Genomic DNA, 19,907 nt, shown 5'->3' with positions numbered 1-19,907 from the left:
TTTTTCCTCATACAATACCTAGATGGCCATAATTTAACTGCATTTAAATATCATTTCACCAATTTTTCTGGTACTGAAGGCTCAATAGTCTGTAATTCCCAGAGTCACCCCAACATCTTTTAAAATATAGTTATAATACTTGCAACTGCCCAATTCTTTGCTGGTGTAAGATGATTAATATGAACATACTTTCATTAGCAGCTCAGCCACTACATTTTCAAATTTCTTCAGAACACTTTGTCTAACATTCATTCCTGTTGATGTTGCCATTTATTATATAGATTTGTTCTAGAACCTCCTCTTTTCACACTATGATGTGATGTCACCTCATCTTTATAATTTGAAATGAGCATGTTTCTCAACATCCGCTCCATCAATTATCCTCCTGCTCCCCAGGAAAAACATGTGAGAAGGGTGCCTATGTCTTTCAGTTTGTCATGAAGATCAGAAAATCTGGGTTGCTGTGGAGTGAGGAAGTCCTCCTGGATTCCCAGAACCCCTTCCCCATCATTATTACAAGGGGAACAATGAAGAAATGTGAATAATAAAAATGTACTAACCATGAAGTTGTGTATGTTCAGAGGAGTATCTCTGGCCCTTTATTTGGAGAGGGAAAAGGAGTTGGCTCCACACATTACTTTGTTCCCTCCTAACCCAGAGTGGAGCCAAGAATTTCCCTGTTCTTCCAGCTCTCTCCCTCTGTATCCCAGCATCCTCACTCTCTCACCACGGCCCTCCAAGTTTTCCAGCTCTTTTCTCTCTGCATTACATCATTATCTCTTCCTTTTCTGCCCGCCAGGCTTATGGATTAGAAGAGCCCCTGGAAATAACCTTGTAGGACTGTAGCAATATCTTTCAGGGCTGTTATCTGCCTGTGCCAAGAGAAAGTCAGAGCTCAGCTATTTGTGTTTGACTCCCTCTGTTGTGCTTACTGCCTTCAGATGTTGTAAAGCTCCTTGGCTGACCTGGTGCTGCCCATGTCCAGAAGCCTGGCTGGCAGCTCAGCAAAGGAAATGCACCACAGTCACAGGCAGCCTTTCAGGTCAGGGAGCCTTTATAATCCAAGCTAAGCCCTCCACTGGCCATGGAATTTGTGGGCCTCTAGTTTTGGGTCTTAGTAAGAACTACAGCAAATAGATGAGAGGAGTGTAGAGGACAAGGAAAGAGACTGATGAAAGGAAATAGCCAGACATAAAAGGAGAATGCAGAAGAAGAACAAAATATGACAGTAAGAGCACAGTATGTTTTAATTTTATTTTTATAGAAAGTTGCTTACAAAATATGATTAAGTATATACATTAATAATGCACTACCTACAGGTTCATGTACAATATATACACAGTAGCAAAACATCCTTTCACCTATATTTTATGTCTGGTGGTTAACACCATGAGTCACAGCCTTCTGGCATGTTGTTTTATCTGCTTTCATCTTAGACCTATCTACAAGGAAAAGCATAGATGTTAAAGATGGAAAAGATCTATTAGAACACCTAGTCCATTCCCCTGCATATGCAAAAATCTTCTTTACAATGCATTTATCTGTGCATTGTCATATAAACTGGGCTTTCCTTGGGAGACCCCATTTCACAGCCTAATACATCTTACTGTCAGGACATTTTTTTTTTTGGACATTCACCCTGAATATTCTCTTTCTTAACTTCATCCTGTTACTTATATTTATATCCCCTTAAACCAATATAAATAACTTCTCTATCTCCACCTTTAGACCCTAATATTTGTAGACTATTACTATATGCTCTGATCCTTAGTCACTGCTTAGACAGGAAAAAATATGTAGCTCTGTTAGTTTTTTCCACTGTAAATGAGTTCTTCAATAACTTTGTCTTTCTTCTGTGAACTCCCTCCAATTTGTCAATATCTTTCTGGGAATAAGATGCTCAAAATTAAAAGCAATACTTCTGATGCTTCCTGCACCCAAGCTTGCACTGGCCCATATGTCACTAACAGATTTCTTGGGAAGCCAGGAGTCAACAACAACAACAACAAAAACCCCGCAAAGAATTATGGGAAAAGTCTGTCTCTAAGGTTTTCAAAGACAGAAGTCCCTCTCAATCCTACTACCCCTCTCTATGCTTTCCAAAGTCAAGCTGGCTGCCGGCTGCTTCTCTTTGATCAGCCACAGTGGAACACTCATAATTCAATGGACCAGGCTAAAGGGGTGGTTAGCTCTCAAAGACAGGTACCATATTTTCTGAGGGGCTACAGCAGCCACAGCAGGAACATACTTCCTGTCAGACCCTGTTGTACTGTCTCTCCAAGTCAGACACTATGGGCGGCAGCAGCACTGGTATCTTTGTCCTCCACAGTGCATTCATCAAGAGAACTGCCCTCCAGGTCAAGAGAAGCAGGAGCCCCCCACACCCCACTTCATAACCCACTTTCTAGTCCCTGGAGAAAAAGAGAAGGGACTCCTCATGTTCACTAAAAAAAGGGATATTTGGGATTTGTGAACCAATTAAACTTTGTAAAGCCAGGGCACTGGCAGAAAGGAGCCCTGAAGAGGAGGTCATCCGGTGTCCATCTCCTGCACCTCCGCTCATGAGGTAAAACGGAGTAGGGCAGGTGCAGAGAGAAGAGTCAGAGGGGGCTAGGTGAACAGAGTGGGAGTTGTGGGACATGTAGTGGAGAAAGACACACAACTTTGTTGAAGGGACAATTTTTCACTTGAGTGGTGCCAAGTGATTTTATCTGCCTTCGGGTTACTGTAATTTGCTTTTTCTCTCACACTCTTCTAAGAAATAATCTAAAATTCACCAGGCCACATATAGTACCTGCTGGGGGCTAATATGGAGAACTGCCCTGGCAAAATGCTTACACGCTGGCAATCACACTCCTACTGTCTCCAGAGGAGAAAAGATGCTCCAAGCCCCCCATGCATCTAGGCCAAAAGAAATCTGAGCCTCCTCCCAAACCCTTAGAGATAAAAGTGAGCCTTAGTTCCCTCTTCTCCCTGACTCCCCTTAATAGGGCAAAAGAACAGCAGCTCCTGAGGGAACCACTCCCTGGTGATCCAATAGTATCCTTAGCCTGGATCAACAAAGGGAACTCCTTTGGGGTTTAGGTGCTTAAGTCTCTGTAGATCTGGGCCTTTGAGTCCCTGTTTTTTCATCCTTCTGAAGACTAACACTATCTGCATCCTAACCATGCATTGTCTGTCCTTGTTTTAAACCTCTCAGGGCCCTTGGATTATAGTAAAATACCTTCTACTGTCTGGAAGACTAAAGATCTTTCTCTCATATGTATAGATGGGTGTTTGGTCTGGGCTGGGAAGCTCCTCTTGGTTTTATTTTTGGCATTATCTTAAATAGTGTGTCCATTATCTGGTTATAGAGAACATTTGTATTATTTTGGAACAAGTTATAATCCATTCTGAACTACAGTAGGACATGCATGTATTTTATAGTATCTTAAATCTGAAGATATTGAAGCATTTTGAATTTTTTTTCTATACTGTGGGATTTTCATTACAAATCAGAAAATTGGCCCCAGACCTCTATTCCTCTTCCAATATCTTTGCCAACTGTTGCTAGGGTCTGAACACGCTATTAAGTGTCACTTCTGTCTGCCCATTTTCTACTGTCCCCATCCTCCAGTGTCTGCCTGAACTGCTATGAAGGGTCCACTTTTACTTCTTGTCGGAGCTCCTGAAATTCTGTCTGCAGCCCTGGTTGGAAGTAGGAGCCGGTGAGTTTCTGCCTTGATGAGACTCCATGCTGAAAGAAGTTGGTGTGACACCACTTTGCTGAGCTTGTGTGCTGTGGGGAGGAGGAGCCAGAGAGGCGTCACCGTGCTGAACTGGTGTGGGAGAAGCCAGTGAGTCATCATCCTGCTGCTCTTTTGCACTGGAAACAGGAGCTGATGGGATGGTGTCCTGAGTGCTGGGAGGAGGAGCTGGCGAACCACTGTTGAGACAATTAATATCTAAACAAGGGGTTACTGAAAATAGTTTTGAGACTCCTACTGCTGCCGAGTCTGTTTATTTAACTTTAGCTCATGTCCTCCCTTGGCACTGTCTCTTTTTCCTTGTGTCTCCTCAGCCTGATGGTTTTCAGATGAAGTTTTTTTCTCTCCGCTTAGGACCCAGTAGTGAAGCATTTGTAGCTCTGAATTGTGGCCTGGATTTTGATGTTTTTTTTTAATTTGCTCCCAGCTGTGCCACCAGAATGAATTGGTTATTGGCCTATGGATGAGTTGTTACTGCAGCATTACATTATCGGCTCTATTTTTCTTGGCCTCTCTTCCCAGCACTTCATTTTGGGGTCGTGTACTGAAGGGGCTACAGATCTACTGAGAACTTTTAAATCTCTCTTTTCTAATTCTGGAGTATGGTTTTACATTCTCAATTGACCATTTTGGAAATAATTATCTTGAAAATTTTTTTTCCCTTTGGGTAAGCAAATTTTACATTAGTGGAAATTTGGGCAGGGCAATGACCTATATATATATAATAGGAGAATTCAGAGGTTCATCTTGTCCCTACTGCCCAAATATAATATTACTGGAAACTGATACCCAATCTTTAGTTCTTAGAGGATACCTCAACTAGCACTGTTATTTTATTTATAGCTTCTTCCTTCGTTGTTATAACTGAATCAATAGAGACTTGTGTTTGACTATACAGATGTTGGAAGTACTTTTAAATCAGAGTTGATACAGACTTTTTAGGGCCAGAAGACTTTAGGAACGAGTGGTCAAAGAATAAAAAAAGACATGTTCGTCTTTAATTTTGTGTATAGCCCAATCCATCTAGGATATTATTACTAAGTACTTTTTAAAGGAAAAATAATCTACATTATAAAGATACTGTGATACTTAATTATATAATACTCTTTTTGTTAATAAAATAAAAATAACAGTACTTAGCTCTTATACATTCTGATCAGCATGCATTGGATTAGTGGAAGTTTTACCATTGGTTTCAATGAGCATTGTATTGGATATAAATGCATTTTTTAAAAGGGATGGTAAGTATTATTTACAAATACTTACTGCCAAAAGACCTTCCCTTTTAATTATTAAAAAACAATTGGGAAAGTTATGATGGTATTATATCTAGCTCCATCTGCCATAGTTTCAGGAATACTTATGTCTTTACACAGCAGAGGAAGCAAGAAAGCAGCAAAGTTTGTAGATCATCAGGCCAGAAAAAAGAGATGGATATAAAAGAATCAATTCCCTGCCATTGCAGGGGCCTTGGGCATTGGTGCACTTTGATCCCTCCTATTCTCTGCCTGTGGCGTGTAATAGATTAGTATCCTGTGGGCTGTAATACTTTGTTCTATTTTCAGTTCTTGGGTTTAGTGTACTGGTCTGGGTGGTGTTGGTGACCTGTGATATTCAGGAGATCAGACTGGATGATTTGGTGGTCCCTTCTGGCATTAAACTCTATGAGCATTCAGTACTCACAATGGAGACCAAGTGTGTCTCCTTTTCTTATAATGTATATAGTAAAAAGAAAAGGAGTACTTGTGGCACCTTAGAGACTAACACATTTATTTGAGCATAAGCTTTCGTGAGCTACAGCTTACATAGTGTTTATATTATTTTTCACAACCTGTGTGAATTTTTTAAAAATATACTTTCCGATTTTCAGATAGTTTTATAACATTGTTTGAGGCTATTGCTGCTTTCATGAAACAAAACAGAATATTATAGTGAACTGACACATGGTTTGTAATACAGATAACAAAGGGCTAATCATGAATATTAATCCAGAATAAAGTAGTGTGTGAGTTTAAAACAGATAAACTATTCCTGATTATCTCCATGTGTAGATGCTAGTATTCCAGAAAAAGAATGTTTTATCCTAAATTAACGTAACCCACTGTGACTCCGTTTTGGAAGTGGATTAAGTTTATTTGCAATAAGGCACTATTATTATTCTCCATCCACAAATGGAGTTAATCAGGAATAACCTCCCATGTAGACAAGCATAATGATTGTTTTAAGGGGCCTTCTCATCCTTGGGAGAAATAGCAAAAATATACAATACAGTAAGTTGTATTCTATCCTTGCTGGTGTATTTATATTTTTTGGGTTACGTATTGCCTTATTGGTTATCCAATGAGGAAAAAACAAATATGAAAATTCTTTCACTTGCTGTTATCTCAGTGGTTCTCAAGTAGTAAACTGGTGGTCAGTGGAGCACTTCCATGAGGCTTGGTGAGTAGTAGGTATCATAACAGATTTGTGCAGTGTCTGTTAGTTTTCAAGCTTCTTACAATTTATAGTGCAGTCAAATACTGTAATAGGATTTGGATTACTATTGGACCAATTAAACTACAAAATATAGAGTACGTCTTTTTATCCTATATGGCTGCTTCATCTCTTTCTTTGTTGGATATTTCTTTTAGCATAAATTCAACAGTGATCATATTTATAGAGGACACCAAACTCTAGGGGCAGCAAATACATTATCCATACAGCTGATACTGCTAAACTCAAGCCTCCCTTCCTCGGGTTAATCTTTATTCATAATTAAAGTAACAAAACCTTAAGGCAAGACTGTAGTTACCAGTCTAGTCCTGAGAACTGTGTGAGTAAATCCCTATGACCAGTCACAGAATTGCAGGATCAGGGTCACAAGCCTAAGTCCCAAACCCTCCTGAATGGGGAATATGGTCCATCTCTGCTGGAAGTCCTACTCCTCTGTGGATCCCCTCTTTTGTCTCAGAGAGACTCTGGCCTTTTCCGTTCCTTAGTGAAGCTAATGAAATCTACTTGTTCTGAATAAAGAGCAGTCAGCAGACCAGCTCTACACTTCCCTACATGGTCTTACAGCCAGACGACAGATTACAGTTAGATTGCCTCAGAATTCTATCTTCTACCTGACTAGAATATTGTAGGGTGAGATCCTTACCTCATCTCCAGCCCCTTTACACCAGATACAAGGATCAGTGCAGCATAAAGGGTTCCTAAGGCTATGTCTACACAGCAATGTAAACCTGGGCTTGAGCCTGGGCTCAAGACTAATCCTCCCTGCACCCATCCACTAATTGTATTAACTTAGAGCTCCCAGGTCCCACTGGATGGTCTGAGCCAGTGTTAAACTGGGACCTGAGGTCTGAGCCCTATTGCTTTCCTGTGTGCTTGACTCAGGTCCCGGAAGTCCTCCGGGTGTATCCCAGAGTTCCCTGCGGCAGAACAGCAGCACTGCAGGCAGCCAGAGCAGTGACTGGAAGCGCCATTATTGCCTGGCCAAGCGCGCTCCTCATTCCTGCTCCTCTCGTGGTGGTAGGTCCAGCTCCTCCTGGCTGCTGTGTAGAACTTGCCCTGAGCAGGGGGCAAAGCTGACAAGTGGGAGGCAACTCCCAGTTGCTAGGACGTTGGGGTCCATCCCTCCTCTGGCTGTGCTGAGCCAAAAGCTCTGCTGCTTCCCCGTCCCTGCAGGGTAGCCACTTGGTTCCTGCTCCACTCTGTCCCTTGCTCCCGGACCCCCCTGGGGCTGTGTGTGCAGGAGGACCTGGACTGTATGCACTGTCAGGGTGGTGAATGGGAGTTAGCCCCAAAACCTCCCCACAGCCTCCCCTTGTGGTGGCTCTGGCTCCTCCTTGCTGTGGGGAAATTTGGGGGCTGGCTCTCACTTGCCTCCCCGGCAGTGCATGCAGCCCAGGTGCCCCTGCACACACAGCCCATGGAGGGCAAGAGGGGGCTAGAGAGTGGAGCAGGGACCAAGCGGCTTTCCTGCAGGGGGTGAGAGCAGCCACAATGTTGGGGGTCGCCCTCCTCCCCTGCTGAGCTGGAAGCTCTTCTCCCTCTCTCTGGAGGGCAGCCGCTTGGTCCTGCTCATTCTCTGGCCCTTGCTCCTGGCCCACCCTGAGGCTATGTGTGCAGAGGTGTCTGGGCAGCATGCACTGTAAGGGCAGAGAGTGGGAGCCAGCCCCAAAACTTCCCTGCAGCCGCCCTGGGAATCCTTTATCCCTGCCTGCCAATGGTGCAGCAGGAGCAAGTATAAGGTTCCCCAGGGTGTGCTGGAGCACACTGCACTGCACCAGACTGGTGTATGTGTTTTTCCTCTGAAACCTTGATTTTCAAAAAACAAAAACCAGCCAGACAAAACCTCCTTTACTGAGTTTGTCCCATTTTAAAAATGAAGAATTGCAAAGTTTCATTTTAATAGTTTGACAGCCCTGGAGACTGATGTCCTGATTATCCTCAGAACAGGTGCACAGGGGCAATTTCCAGCCAATGTGACTCAGCCTAGAGGTGGAGAGCCCAATTCTCAGATTAGATGGTAGTTCAGTGTAAAGCCTTCTCAAATCACAGTCATTCTACTGAGACTGTCACCAGGGGAGCTAATTATGCAGTTTATGTTCTCATGTGCTCCTTATGGACAGCTGAGTACCATCAATAGCACGGTCACAGTTGGGGAAGCAGGTGGACGGTACAGTTTTCCCACAATGCACCATTTTTGAAGGAGTAGAGTGTTGACATTGGTCAGGGGGTACTAGGCACTTTGGAATATGTTTACTTTGACTCATGCCTGTGCACTGCAGTGTGGACACCAGAGCCCTAGGTTCGAGCATGGGTCAGGAAATTCTTAACCGAGGGTTAAAATGCAATGTAGATGATCAAGCCCTGGGTTCCCTGACCTGACTTGAGTCCCACTTACCCTAGGCTTACATTGCTGTGTAGCATATCCTAAAAGTCTTGTACTTGGTTGCTGGAGTTCCCCTGGTGCATCCCCTGTACGGCTGCTTTCTAAGGGCCCATTTGTAAGCCCTGGTGTAAAGGGCATGCCAGGGGTAGGACTGGTGAATGTAGAGATGTGTTAGAGGTGAGGCCGTAATGTACAGTATTGCTCAGATAAAATTCTGAACATCACAGTGGTTCATACAGCAGCATGGGGTTGCTGCTGTAACATAGATAAGCTTCCAAGGTGGTCTAAATTATACTGGGGGCCACTCCACTGGAGCAGCCCAGGATCAGGCACATCCTGGGCTGTGAATTCTGTGCTGCCCCTCTTAGAGGCGCAGCACAAAATCTCACCTTCAGTGTTTATTCATAGACAGGAGATGAAAACAGACTATATGTATTTTACTGTTAATGCTTTTATTTTTTCTCTGGGACCAGTGAGAATTTTGTATCTGTGAGTTTTTGGTGACTATGGATTGTGTAGTTTTGTTTGTATGTAATCTCTGTTTTACTACCACACAGAATGTCTTGTAAAATATTCAGATCAATAAAAAGTAAAAAGCCCAAACCCTCGATTGTTTGCCACTTTGATCAATGTAATATGCAAACTGGGCTACAGAGGATGAAGGTCTGAAAGAATGACTTAAGACTCAGAGATGGAAAGCTGAATTCTGAAGTGGCAGCTACAGAAGAAACAATTGAAACCCCTCTCCCAGATCGAAATACGCCCCCTCCAGTGCTACACTTAAGTGAATAAAAATAAATTTTCTTATTATGTTTCAGATGTATTTACTGCCTGCCCACCTGCAGCCCCACTGTGATTCCCCAGAATCCCCTATCCAAGGTCAGAATTTTCATGGCATGGTGCCTCTGTCTAAGTTGAATATCTGTGAAACTCTGATTTTGTTTAGTGATACAAGTTATAAACATGTGCTGGGTATCTCATGTTTGCCAGTATTTGGGACTGAAGCTGGTTGATATGGTATTGAATTAGTTTCCAAGGTATCTGTTAGATTGTAAACTCTTTGGAGCAGGGCCCATTGTTTGGTTATAGTCTTAGCGTTATACATTATCTAGTACAGATGGCCCCTCCAGTCCATAAATAGGGCCTCTTGGCACCACTGCAATACAAACAATGAATAACAATTGAATAATATATTCAGCAAAGCATTTCTGATAAACTTTAGAACTATTTGAATAGAGCAAAATACACCTGGAGAATAAATTATGTGACAAAACCAGTAAATTTGTCAAATACCTTTCATTAATATTATATGACTAACTCTATATCGTAAGGGATTGCTTCTAATAATGAAACATAAATTTGGCTCATGGTGAACTTTCAGTCTGTGAAAACAATATAACAGTGTTTCTGTCACTTTCTGAAAAGTTTATAGATGATGCTTTGTAGACTGTGATAGTTTGTAACTGCATATAGTTTGTTACATAGTATCTAGATTTATGTAGATATGACTGTTCTTGCATTGTTAAGGCATACATTGTAGTTAAGTTAGGGAGAAGAAAGCAGTTAACAGAAGACTGAATTCTGCAATAATCTACTAGATCTGAAAATGAAAAACGTCTAAAGCAGAGGTGGGCAAACTACTGCCCATGGGACCTTCCTGCCTGGCCCCTGAGCTCCTGGCGTGGGAGGCTAGCCCTTGGCTCCTCCCCTGCAGCTTCAGCTCACTGCGCCGCTGGCACAATGCTCTGGGCGGCGGGGCTGCGAGCTCCTGGGACAGTGCAGCTGCAGAGCCCGGCCTGACCCGGTGCTTGGTGCTGCGCAGTGGCGTGGCTAGCTTCAGCCGGGCAGCGTGGCTATAGCGCCGCCAGCCACCAGTGTTCCAGGCACCGCAGTAAGAGGGCAGGGAGCAGCGGGGGTTGGATAGAAGGCAGGTGAGTTTGGGGTGGTGGTCAGGGGCGGGGGTGTGGACAGGGGTTGGAGAGGTTAGAGGGTGAGGAACAGGGGGGTTGAATGGGGGCAGGGGTCCCAGGGGGGCAGTCAGCAAGGAGAGGGGGGGTTGGATGGGGAGGTGGGGGGCAGTCAGAGGAAGGAGTTCTTGGGGTGGTTGGATGGGGCAGGGGTCCTGGGGGGCCTTCAGGAATGAGAAAAGGGATTGATTGGGGCGGTGGGGGACTGTCAGGGACGGAGGTTCTGGGGGCAGTCAGGGGACAGGGAGCAGGGGGGTGGATGGGGCAGGGGTCCTGGGGGGGCTGTCAGGGAACAGGGAGGGTTGGATGGGGCAGGAGTCCGGGGGGGCGGGGCATCGGAGCAAGAAGCAGCGGGGGGGGAGGGGGCAGGCCATGCCTGGCTGTTTGGGGAAGCACAGCCTCCCCTAACTGGCCCGCTATACAATTTTCCAAAATCCAATGTGGCTCTCAGGCCAAAAAGTTTGACCGACCCTGATCTAAAGTGAAGTAAGGACCCCTATAGGTTGCTCTCAGAAGGTGGCTGGAAACATAGTGAGTTTGCACTTGGTTTGGTATGCCCTATGGTTCTGGAGTGTGGTGATGCACTGGTAAGCAGCCATCCTCCCAGCCCTCTCCCTGGCTCCCTAGTCATGGATCCAGTTCCTCATGGAGCTCTCACAAGAAAAGCTTCCGTGAGGCTGGAGGAGAATGCTGAGGAGCCAGTTTCCCATGCCTGTGGAAAGTGAGAGGAAAATTTGGACCTACAGATTTTATTACTCAGGTTCTTTGTGGCAATCCTAATCTGTCACTTTTAACCCAACTGTAACAAGGACAGTTACAGTGCTAAAACAAAAATCCTTATACCACAATGCATCACAGTAAAAATAAAATATTCCAGCATTAGTAACGTATTTTTTTAAATTGAATGCAAAATGCCATGCAAATAAACATGGCCACTCACTTTATGATAGTGCTTTGAAGACTGCTTGAGGCATCAAGAAGGCCTAGTGACTTGAAACACTGGGTGTGAATCTTTGATACAATTCATCTTGTCACTGCAATAACAAGATCTTTGGCACAATATAATATAACAGCTCTGATAATGCCTAATCAATATTTCACATAAATTTAAAAGGTGGTGTGAGTCACAGCTATGTAGTATTGATGCCGAAAAACAAGAGGAGTCTGACAGAAGTACTGTATGCAACACAGATGTGTCTGTTCCATTGGGCCTTTATGTGAATTGACTGTTTAGTGGTTGACAATGATGTAGGAGAATGTGGACCTTTGGGAGGATATTTCTTTCCAAAAGTCCTAACGTAAGGTCAATAGTTTTGTCCCTCATTAAACAGATTTTCTCCAAAAATCTCCACTCTTATTGACTTGCATAGTGTCATATAGGTCTCATTTTCTATTAAACTCTATTATTTTGAATGACACCTGAAAACATTGTAATAGAAATTGGTGACTTCATTAAAAACAGGGACAGGTTTAGTATTTTTAGACCATACCTATATATATAAACTGAGAATAATGCTAATCATTATTATTAGCTCCTATATGGCATTTTTATTAGTAGATTTCAAATTGCTTTACGAAAGAAGTCTGTGGAGTGGGCTAAGAGTAGGAGAAACTACACCTGGAAGGATGGTGTTTCTTCATGACATGATCCCCTCCTCAAAGACACGGGTCTTTAACAGGTAAATTAATGCAAATCCTGTCAATATTATCTTATCCAGGTAGCAGGGATTTCACTATCATAACACTAGAAAATCTTGTTGAAGCACAGAACTTCTGACCCTGTGTCTTTTGGATGTCCTGAGATATGTGCAGAACTTGAGATCCACTGGTGTTGGGGGCTGAACCTTGTAGAAGTTCAAGTCTTACGCATTTAATTCATATGAAGAGGACAAAATGGCTTTGTAATAGGAAGACTAAATAATGTAGACTCTATAATAGACATATTCATCAAATTAGTCTGTTATTGATTTTGAGGATGTTAAATCTTCTGTATTTTCTTCCCTTAACTTACTTTCCCTGTGTGGTCTGTCTAGAATGAGAAGTCTTGTTGTGCTGCTATGTAAATAAAGAGTACTTTTGTATTTTGTAAAATTTATACAAGGATATGAAAGGATCTCCATATTGGGCAACTGTATCAATATGAACATATATATGAAAGATAATTTTGAGATGACTTTAGTTTCTGTTACTGCAATGACATAGACACATATTAAAATACATTTGGGAGGTAGGCTTGATTTTTTTTTAAAGACTTACCAAAAGCTATGCTTCTGAAAAACAACTGAATTAAAATCTTTGCTTAAAATTGGCTTCTTGGTGCAATTGTTTAGCTTTTGCCCCATCATTCTCCTAATTAAAGCATCATCTGTATTTGGAAATAACTGTTTTGTGATTCCTGCAAAATAAAGAGATGACATTTATGAGACCTTCAGATCAAAGAGCCAAATCAGGGAAAATATTAAGTGTATGATTCAAGTTACATCATTTGGGCTTATGATATTTAAACATCCAAAAGAGACTTACTCTACTCTGTTCTCTATTTGGCCTCTTTGCTCTCCTTGCCTGGTTTACCAATTTCCGGTCTCGTTTTCTCCTTCCATATTGCCAGTCCTGCTCTTACTTTGTTGGGCAACTCAGAAGGAAGTCCCATGACCTTGATGACTTCCTGTACTATATACTTCCTATATATACTCTGCCTTTCTTCCTTTATCTCTGTTCTCTTCCTGGCCAATTAATCCTAATCCTACCCTCTTATCCACTCTCATGACAGCTCTTCACCACCTTTGTCTCTACTTTCTTCTTCCTCTTCCATTTCTGTTCCTCCTGCTCTGTATGCTCAGGAGCTGACTGACTTCTTTGAATGCATGACCCAGCAGGAGCTCTTACTTCTTGCTCCCCTGACTACCTCATCATCCTGATGTCCGCCTTTGATTTTATCTTCTTTTAACCATGTGTCCCACTATGAAATCTTCTAGCTTCTATTTTCCTGAAACTCTTTGATTGGCCAGCTTGTTCCTATCTCCTCACACATCCTAAAACATCTGACTTGCTCCTCGTTCCTTCTCTGTCTCTTATCAGTTGCTCTCGCTATTTTGACTCCTTCCCATCTGCATTCAATCATATTGTTTCCCCTCACCTAGCGAAATCTTCCTTTGACTCCCGGTCTCTTTCTATAGTCTCCCCTTTATTTTTGAGCTGCTTGTCATCATCTTTCTTGCCACTTCCCTATTTGGGGTCAGTGACTTTATAATCTTCTTCCAAAGTTCATGATTTTATGCCAGGCTGTCAGGCAGATTGATCTCTCTGAGGTACATTGATATTCAGTCCACATACTGAGTCTTTGGTCTCCCCCTTGGTCACCTTCCAGCCACAATTATTTCAGGAGCCATCCTACTGACATAACTCTCTGGGCTCTGCTGGATATGCCCATACTAAAATAGCCTAGTCTCCCTCAACTTGTCTTCAGCTGGAGCAACTCATATTAAGCCCCTTCTAAGCTCAGTTTGTTTCCTATCACAGTGTTTTCAACCATTTGACCATCTCAACATCTTCATTTCCGTGGTGGGGAGCATGCTAATTTCCTTTTCTGTGGCTGTCCAAGTCTCTATTCTGTACATTAAGATGGGTTGAATTACATTTTATACACTCTACTTTTTACATAAGAACAGCCATACTGGGTCAGACCAAAGGTCCATCTAGCCCAGTATCCTGTCTTCTGACAGTGGCCAATGCCAGGTGCCCCAGTGAGAATGAACAGAACAAGTTCTGTGATCCATCCCATCTCCCATTCCCAGCTTCTGGCAAATAGAGGCTAGGGACACCATCCCTGCCCATCCTGGCTAATAGCCATTGATGGACCTATCCTCCATGAATTTATCTAGTTCTTTTTTGAACCCTGTTATAGTCTTGGCCTTCACAACAACTTTTGGCAAATAATTCCTTTTAACTTTATTGGCATCTTTTTGTCATAGAGAACTGGGGTCAATGCCTGCCATTTGCAGCATGCAGCTTTAGTACAATGCCTAGCATCTTTCAGGAAAGAACCAGAGTCAGCCATTGATCCTAGGAATTTAAATTTTTTCACCCTTCTAAGCTCTCTGCCTGTGATATCCTTTATGGTGGGTCCTCCCTCCTCAGTCATTCTCTACTGTAGCTCTATTTAGCTTTGACTCTAGAACTCATTCCATCATATGTATCCTGGATAAGATGGACATATCCTTCTGGCACACTTCTCCATGATTGTACAGCTTTTCTAGGTTCACAAAGACCTTACCCAGTGACCATCTCTTTTCTCTGAACTTCTCCATGAGGATTCATAGTGCAAATGTAACATCAATTGTGCTCTTTTCCAGCATGTATCCATGCTGACTCATCCAAACTTCAATCATTCCACATATCTTCAAGCTGCTTGTATAGCTGTCTATTCCCAGTGCCTTGATTCCCTCTCCTCCATCCCCCTTTACAATTCCCTCCTGTTTGACTTCTGCCCACTCCATTCCACTGAACCTGCCCTCACAACAGTCACTAATAATCTTTCCCATTCCAAGTCCAGGGTCTGTTCTCCAAATTCATTCTGCTCAATCTTTGCTGCTTTTAACATAATCAAATATCCACCTTTTTGTAACACTCTCTCTTCCTTGGGCATGCTTAGCTGTCATTTTCTTCTTACCTGTTTGACTGCTCCTTCAGTGCTGCATTTGGTAGGTCCCCCATCTTCTCTCCCCAATATGCTGGTGATTCTTGGGGGTCTATCCTTTGTCCTCTCCCCTCCTGGCCCTCTCCCCCCCACCCACTGGCACTTGGAAAATGGATGAGGTCACCAAGACCTTTCCTCTTACCTCTGTTGATGGCTCCTCAATCTACCCACCCTATCTGTCCAGGCTGGCATCTCTTCCTAGCTCCCTGATATTTCAAGAATGGCCTCATGTTTTTTAAAAATGAAACATGGAAAAGACCTTCTAAATCTTTCCTCCTACAAACACACTTTCTCTATCACTTTTGATAACTCCAACTTCCCTGTCACTTAGTGCTAAAATCAAATAAACAAACTTTGCAGTTATCTTGAGCTGCTCTTTTCTTCTTCTCCTCAACTAAAACTAGGCACTTCCCTTATCTTGTCACTCCTCCCTCTATAACACTTCTAAAATTTACCCTTTCCTCTCCACATGTGCTGACAAAATGCTCATTCATGCCATGACTATCTCACCTATGCTACTATAATCTCTTTCTCTCTTCCCAAATTACTTCTCCCTACTTCAGTCTAGCCACCACTTGACAGCTAAAATAACCTTCCTCTGCTATTAGAACCAGGTCACTCCCTCAAGTCTCTTCACTACCTCCCTCTCTCTTTTGGCATACATTTCAAGCTCCTTGTCCTCCCTTTTTAAAATGACAACCAGCTCTGCCCAGCCTACATCTCACTGCCTGTTGCTAACCATCTTGCCATCCTACACTTAAAAGAAACAAAGTAGGACAAATAGTTAATCTCTTGCTCCCTCTCTCACATTTGGGTCTTTTTTTTCCACATTACTCCTTAAACCTGAAATGAACCACCCTTTCATGGGCACCAACCATCTTCTGTCTTTAAACCCTTCTATTAAGCCCTGCTTTGTTTGCCTTGCTTTCCATTCCTGTGCCTCACCCAATCTTAACCTCTTTCAAAATATCAGAACTTATCACGTTCACTCACTAAAGAATATAGCTGGCATTATTTATATTTATATATACTCTTGTCCTCTCTTTGCCTACCCTTTCCTTTGTCCATTATCTTCAGTCTATGTCTGACTACTTTAGGTGGTATTCTTAGTTTCTGTAGAGCACCATGCAATATAAATTTTGCTATAAACAGTGCTATATAAATGTTTAATAATAAATATTAATAATCCAAAATCCATATAATAGGAACAAAAGGTATTTTGCTTTTTACTGATTCTTCATTTTTAACAGTAATGAGATAAATGTGAAAAGACCAAAACAAATAAAAATGAATTAGTAACATGAATGTGGCAGTTGAAAGTGTGATGAAAAATGAGACACAGTGCCATATCAAATAATATAAACTAGTCATCACCTATGATTTCCTGAACTTCATTCTGATTCATTGCTGGTTTTGCCGCTTTATCCTTCGAAGAGGAGGATTTTGCACCTGTCAGACTATGCGTGGCCATGTATTCATGTGTATAAAGGGCTTGCATCAAATCATTTATAAACTTTTGAGGCTTGCTCTTGTTACAAAGGGCAATCTGCCATTTTTCAATCTTGAACTGAAAAATACAATTGTCATAGACATGACTGTTCCAATCCTCACAAAATACAACCAAATATAATCATGCTTTTCTTAAATTTTTTTCCCAACATTTTAACATTTTCAAAAGCAGCATCTAAACCAGTGCACTCAAAACTGGGTGCCCAAGTTGTGTGCACATCTAATTTTGGAACTGCACATATAAAATACATTTTGCAGATACAAGGGAGGGGCCAGATTGTGGTGCCTTACTCATGTTGGTGAACATTTTCTCGAGCAGGTTCATTGGTTTCAGTGGAACTACTTGCCTCCGTAAATGCTCACCAATGTTAGCAAGAGCTCTGAAATCTGGATCTAGGCTATTAGCTATCTAATGCACCTGCTGTTTACATGTAGAAATCAGAGTACCCTGAGCATGTGGGCAAGATTCACCAGCCAGATACTACAGAGAATTTTTTCCTGGGTAACTCAGATCCCACCCTATCTAACATCCCATCACAGGCCATTGGGCCTATTTACCATGAATAGTTAAAGATCAATTAATTGCCAAAATCATGTTATCCCATCATACCATCGCCTCTATACATTTATAGAATTTAATCTTGAAGCCAAATAGGTCTTTTGCCCCCACTGCTTCCCTTGGAAGGCTGTTCCAGAACTTCCCTCCTCTGATGGTTAGAAACCTTCGTCTAATTTCAAGTCTAAACTTCCCGATGGCCAGTTTATATCCATTTGTTCTTATGTCCACATTGGTACTGAGCTTAAATTCCTCTCCCTCCCTGGTATTTATCCCTCTGATATATTTATAGAGAGAATCATATCTCCCCTTAGCCTTCTTTTGGTTAAGCTAAACAAGCCAAGCTCTTGAGTCTCCTTTCATAAGACAGGTTTTCCATTCCTCGGATTATCCTAGTAGCCCTTCTCTATACCTGTTACAGTTTGAATTCATCCTTCTTAAACATGGGAGATCAGAACTGCACACAGTATTCCAGTTGAGGTCTCACCAGTGCCTTGTATAATGGTACTAACACCTCCTTATCTCTACAGGAAATACCTCGCCTGATGCATCCCAAGACCGCATTAGCTTTTTTCACGGCCATATCACATTGGCGGCTCATAGTCATCCTGTGGTCAACCAATACTCCAAGGTCCTTCTTCTCCTCCGTTACTTCTAATTGATGCGTCCCCAGCTATAACTAAAATTCTTGTTATTAATCCCTAAATGCATAACCTTACACTTCTCACTATTAAATTTCATCCTATTACTATTACTCCAGTTTACAAGGTCATCCAGATTCTCCTGTATGATATCCTGGTCCTTCTCTAAATTGGCAATGCTTCCCAGCTTTGTATCATCTGCAAACTTTATTAATACACTCCCACTTTTTGTGCTCAGGTCAGTAATAAAACGATTAAATAAGATTGGTCCCAAAACCGATCCCCGAGGAACTCCACTGGTAACCTCCCTCCAGCCTGACGGTTCATCTTTCAGTATGACCTGCTGTAGTCTCCCCTTTAACAATTCCTTATCCAGCTTTCAATTTTCATATTGATCCCCATCTTTTCCAATTTAACTAATAATTCCCCATGTGGCACCGTATCAAACGCCTTACTGAAATCTAGGTAATTTAGATCGACTGCATTTCTTTTGTCTAAAAAAATCTGTTACTTTCTCAAAGAAGGAGATCAGGTTGGTTTGGCACGATCAACCTTTCGTAAAACCATGTTGTATTTTGTCCCAATTACCATTGACCTCAATGTTCTTAACTACTTTCTCCTTCAGATTTTTTTCCAAGACCTTGCATACTACAGATGTCAAACTAACAGGCCTGTAGTTACCTGGATCACTTTTTTTCCCTTTCTTAAATATAGGAACTATGTTAGTAATTCTCCAGTCATACGGTACAACCCCTGAGTTTAGAGATTCATTAAAAATTCTTGCTAATGGGCTTTCAATTTCATATGCTAATTCCTTTAATATTCTTGAATGAAGATTATCTGGGCTCCTTGATTTAGTCCCATTAAGCTGTTGGGGAGTTTTGCTTCTACCTCAGATATGCTCCTCTATTCTACCTCCGTATCCTCATTCCCATTTGTCATGCTACCATTATCCCTAGGATCCTCATTAAAGACTGAGGCAAAGTATTTATTCAGATATTGGGCCATGCCTAGATTATCCTTAACCTCCACTCCATCCTCAGTGTTTAGCGGTCCCACTTTCTTTCTTTGTTTTGTTCTTATTTATATGGCTATAGAACCTTTTACTATTGGTTTTAATTCCCTTTGCAAGGTCCAACTCTACTTGACTTTTAGCCTCTCTCACTTTATCCCTTACATGTTCTGACCTCAATAAGGTAGCTTTCCTTGCTGATGTCTCCCACCTACCACTCCCTGTATGCTTTCTGCTTTTTCTTAATCACCTCTCTGAGATGCTTGCTCATCCAGCTTGGTCTACAACTCCTGCCTATGAATTTTTTTCCCCTTTCTTGGGATACAGGCTTCTGATAGCTTCTGCAGTTTTGACTTGAAGTAATTCCAGATCTCCTCTGCCTTTAGATCCATAAGTTCTTCAGTCCAATCCACTTCCCTAACTAATTTCCTTAATTTTTGAAAGTCAGCCCTTTTGAAATCAAAAACCCTAGCCGCAGATTTATTTTTGTTTATCCTTCCATTCAGTTTGAACTGAATTAGCTTATGATCACTTGAACCAAGGCTGTCCCCTACAACCATTTCTTCTATGAGGTCCTCACTACTCACCAAAATCAAATCTGAAATGGCATCCCCTCTTGTGAATTCAGCAACTACTTGATGAAGGAATCATCAGCTATCGCAACTAGGAAAATCTGAGCCCTATTATTATTACTAGCACTTGTCCTCCAGTGTATATCTGGGAAGTTAGTCTCCCATGATCACGCAGTTTCCATTTGTATTTACTTCATTAAAACATTAAAGAGGGCTCTATCCATATCCAAATTAGAACCCAGAGGTCTATAGCACACCAGGCACTATCACAGGGTAGGCTCTAGTAATTTTCTTCCCCAATGGGATTTTTGCCCAGATGGACTTGGTCTTAT

The 19,907-nt window shown here is 42.1% G+C and overlaps 1 protein-coding gene and 1 long non-coding RNA gene across 6 annotated transcripts in view; one reads left to right on the top strand and one right to left on the bottom strand.

The window, feature by feature from the left end:
- Positions 1–19,907, top strand: part of LOC119853979 — a 49,205-nt gene that overhangs the window by 8,745 nt on the left and 20,553 nt on the right. Inside the window, exon 3 of one of the 2 annotated variants that reach the window (XR_006279810.1) lies at positions 9,441–9,578. The exons of the other annotated variant lie outside the window; for it this stretch is intronic. This is a non-coding gene — a long non-coding RNA (uncharacterized LOC119853979). Of the gene's footprint in view, positions 1–9,440; positions 9,579–19,907 lie in introns of those variants that run through there. 2 annotated transcript variants of the gene reach the window in all.
- The window catches only part of BEND6 (BEN domain containing 6), a 41,819-nt gene continuing 23,146 nt past the window's right edge, over positions 1,235–19,907 (bottom strand). For 3 of the 4 annotated variants that reach the window (XM_043510404.1, XM_038397739.2, XM_043510403.1), the window contains 3 exons: positions 16,660–16,852; positions 12,846–12,984; positions 1,235–3,925 (listed from right to left, as the gene is read on the bottom strand). In XM_043510404.1, the coding sequence (XP_043366339.1) occupies positions 3,649–3,925; positions 12,846–12,984; positions 16,660–16,852 (609 nt within the window). In that variant the 3' untranslated portion in view covers positions 1,235–3,648. Of the gene's footprint in view, positions 9,779–12,845; positions 12,985–16,659; positions 16,853–19,907 lie in introns of all 4 variants that reach the window. The other variant, XM_043510405.1, reaches the window with a different exon arrangement.

Source organism: Dermochelys coriacea, chromosome 3 (assembly GCF_009764565.3).
Source record: "Dermochelys coriacea isolate rDerCor1 chromosome 3, rDerCor1.pri.v4, whole genome shotgun sequence".
NCBI lineage: Eukaryota > Metazoa > Chordata > Testudines > Dermochelyidae > Dermochelys > Dermochelys coriacea.
Note: the sequence above shows the minus strand (reverse complement) of the source record. Positions and strands in the feature narration are given on the sequence as shown.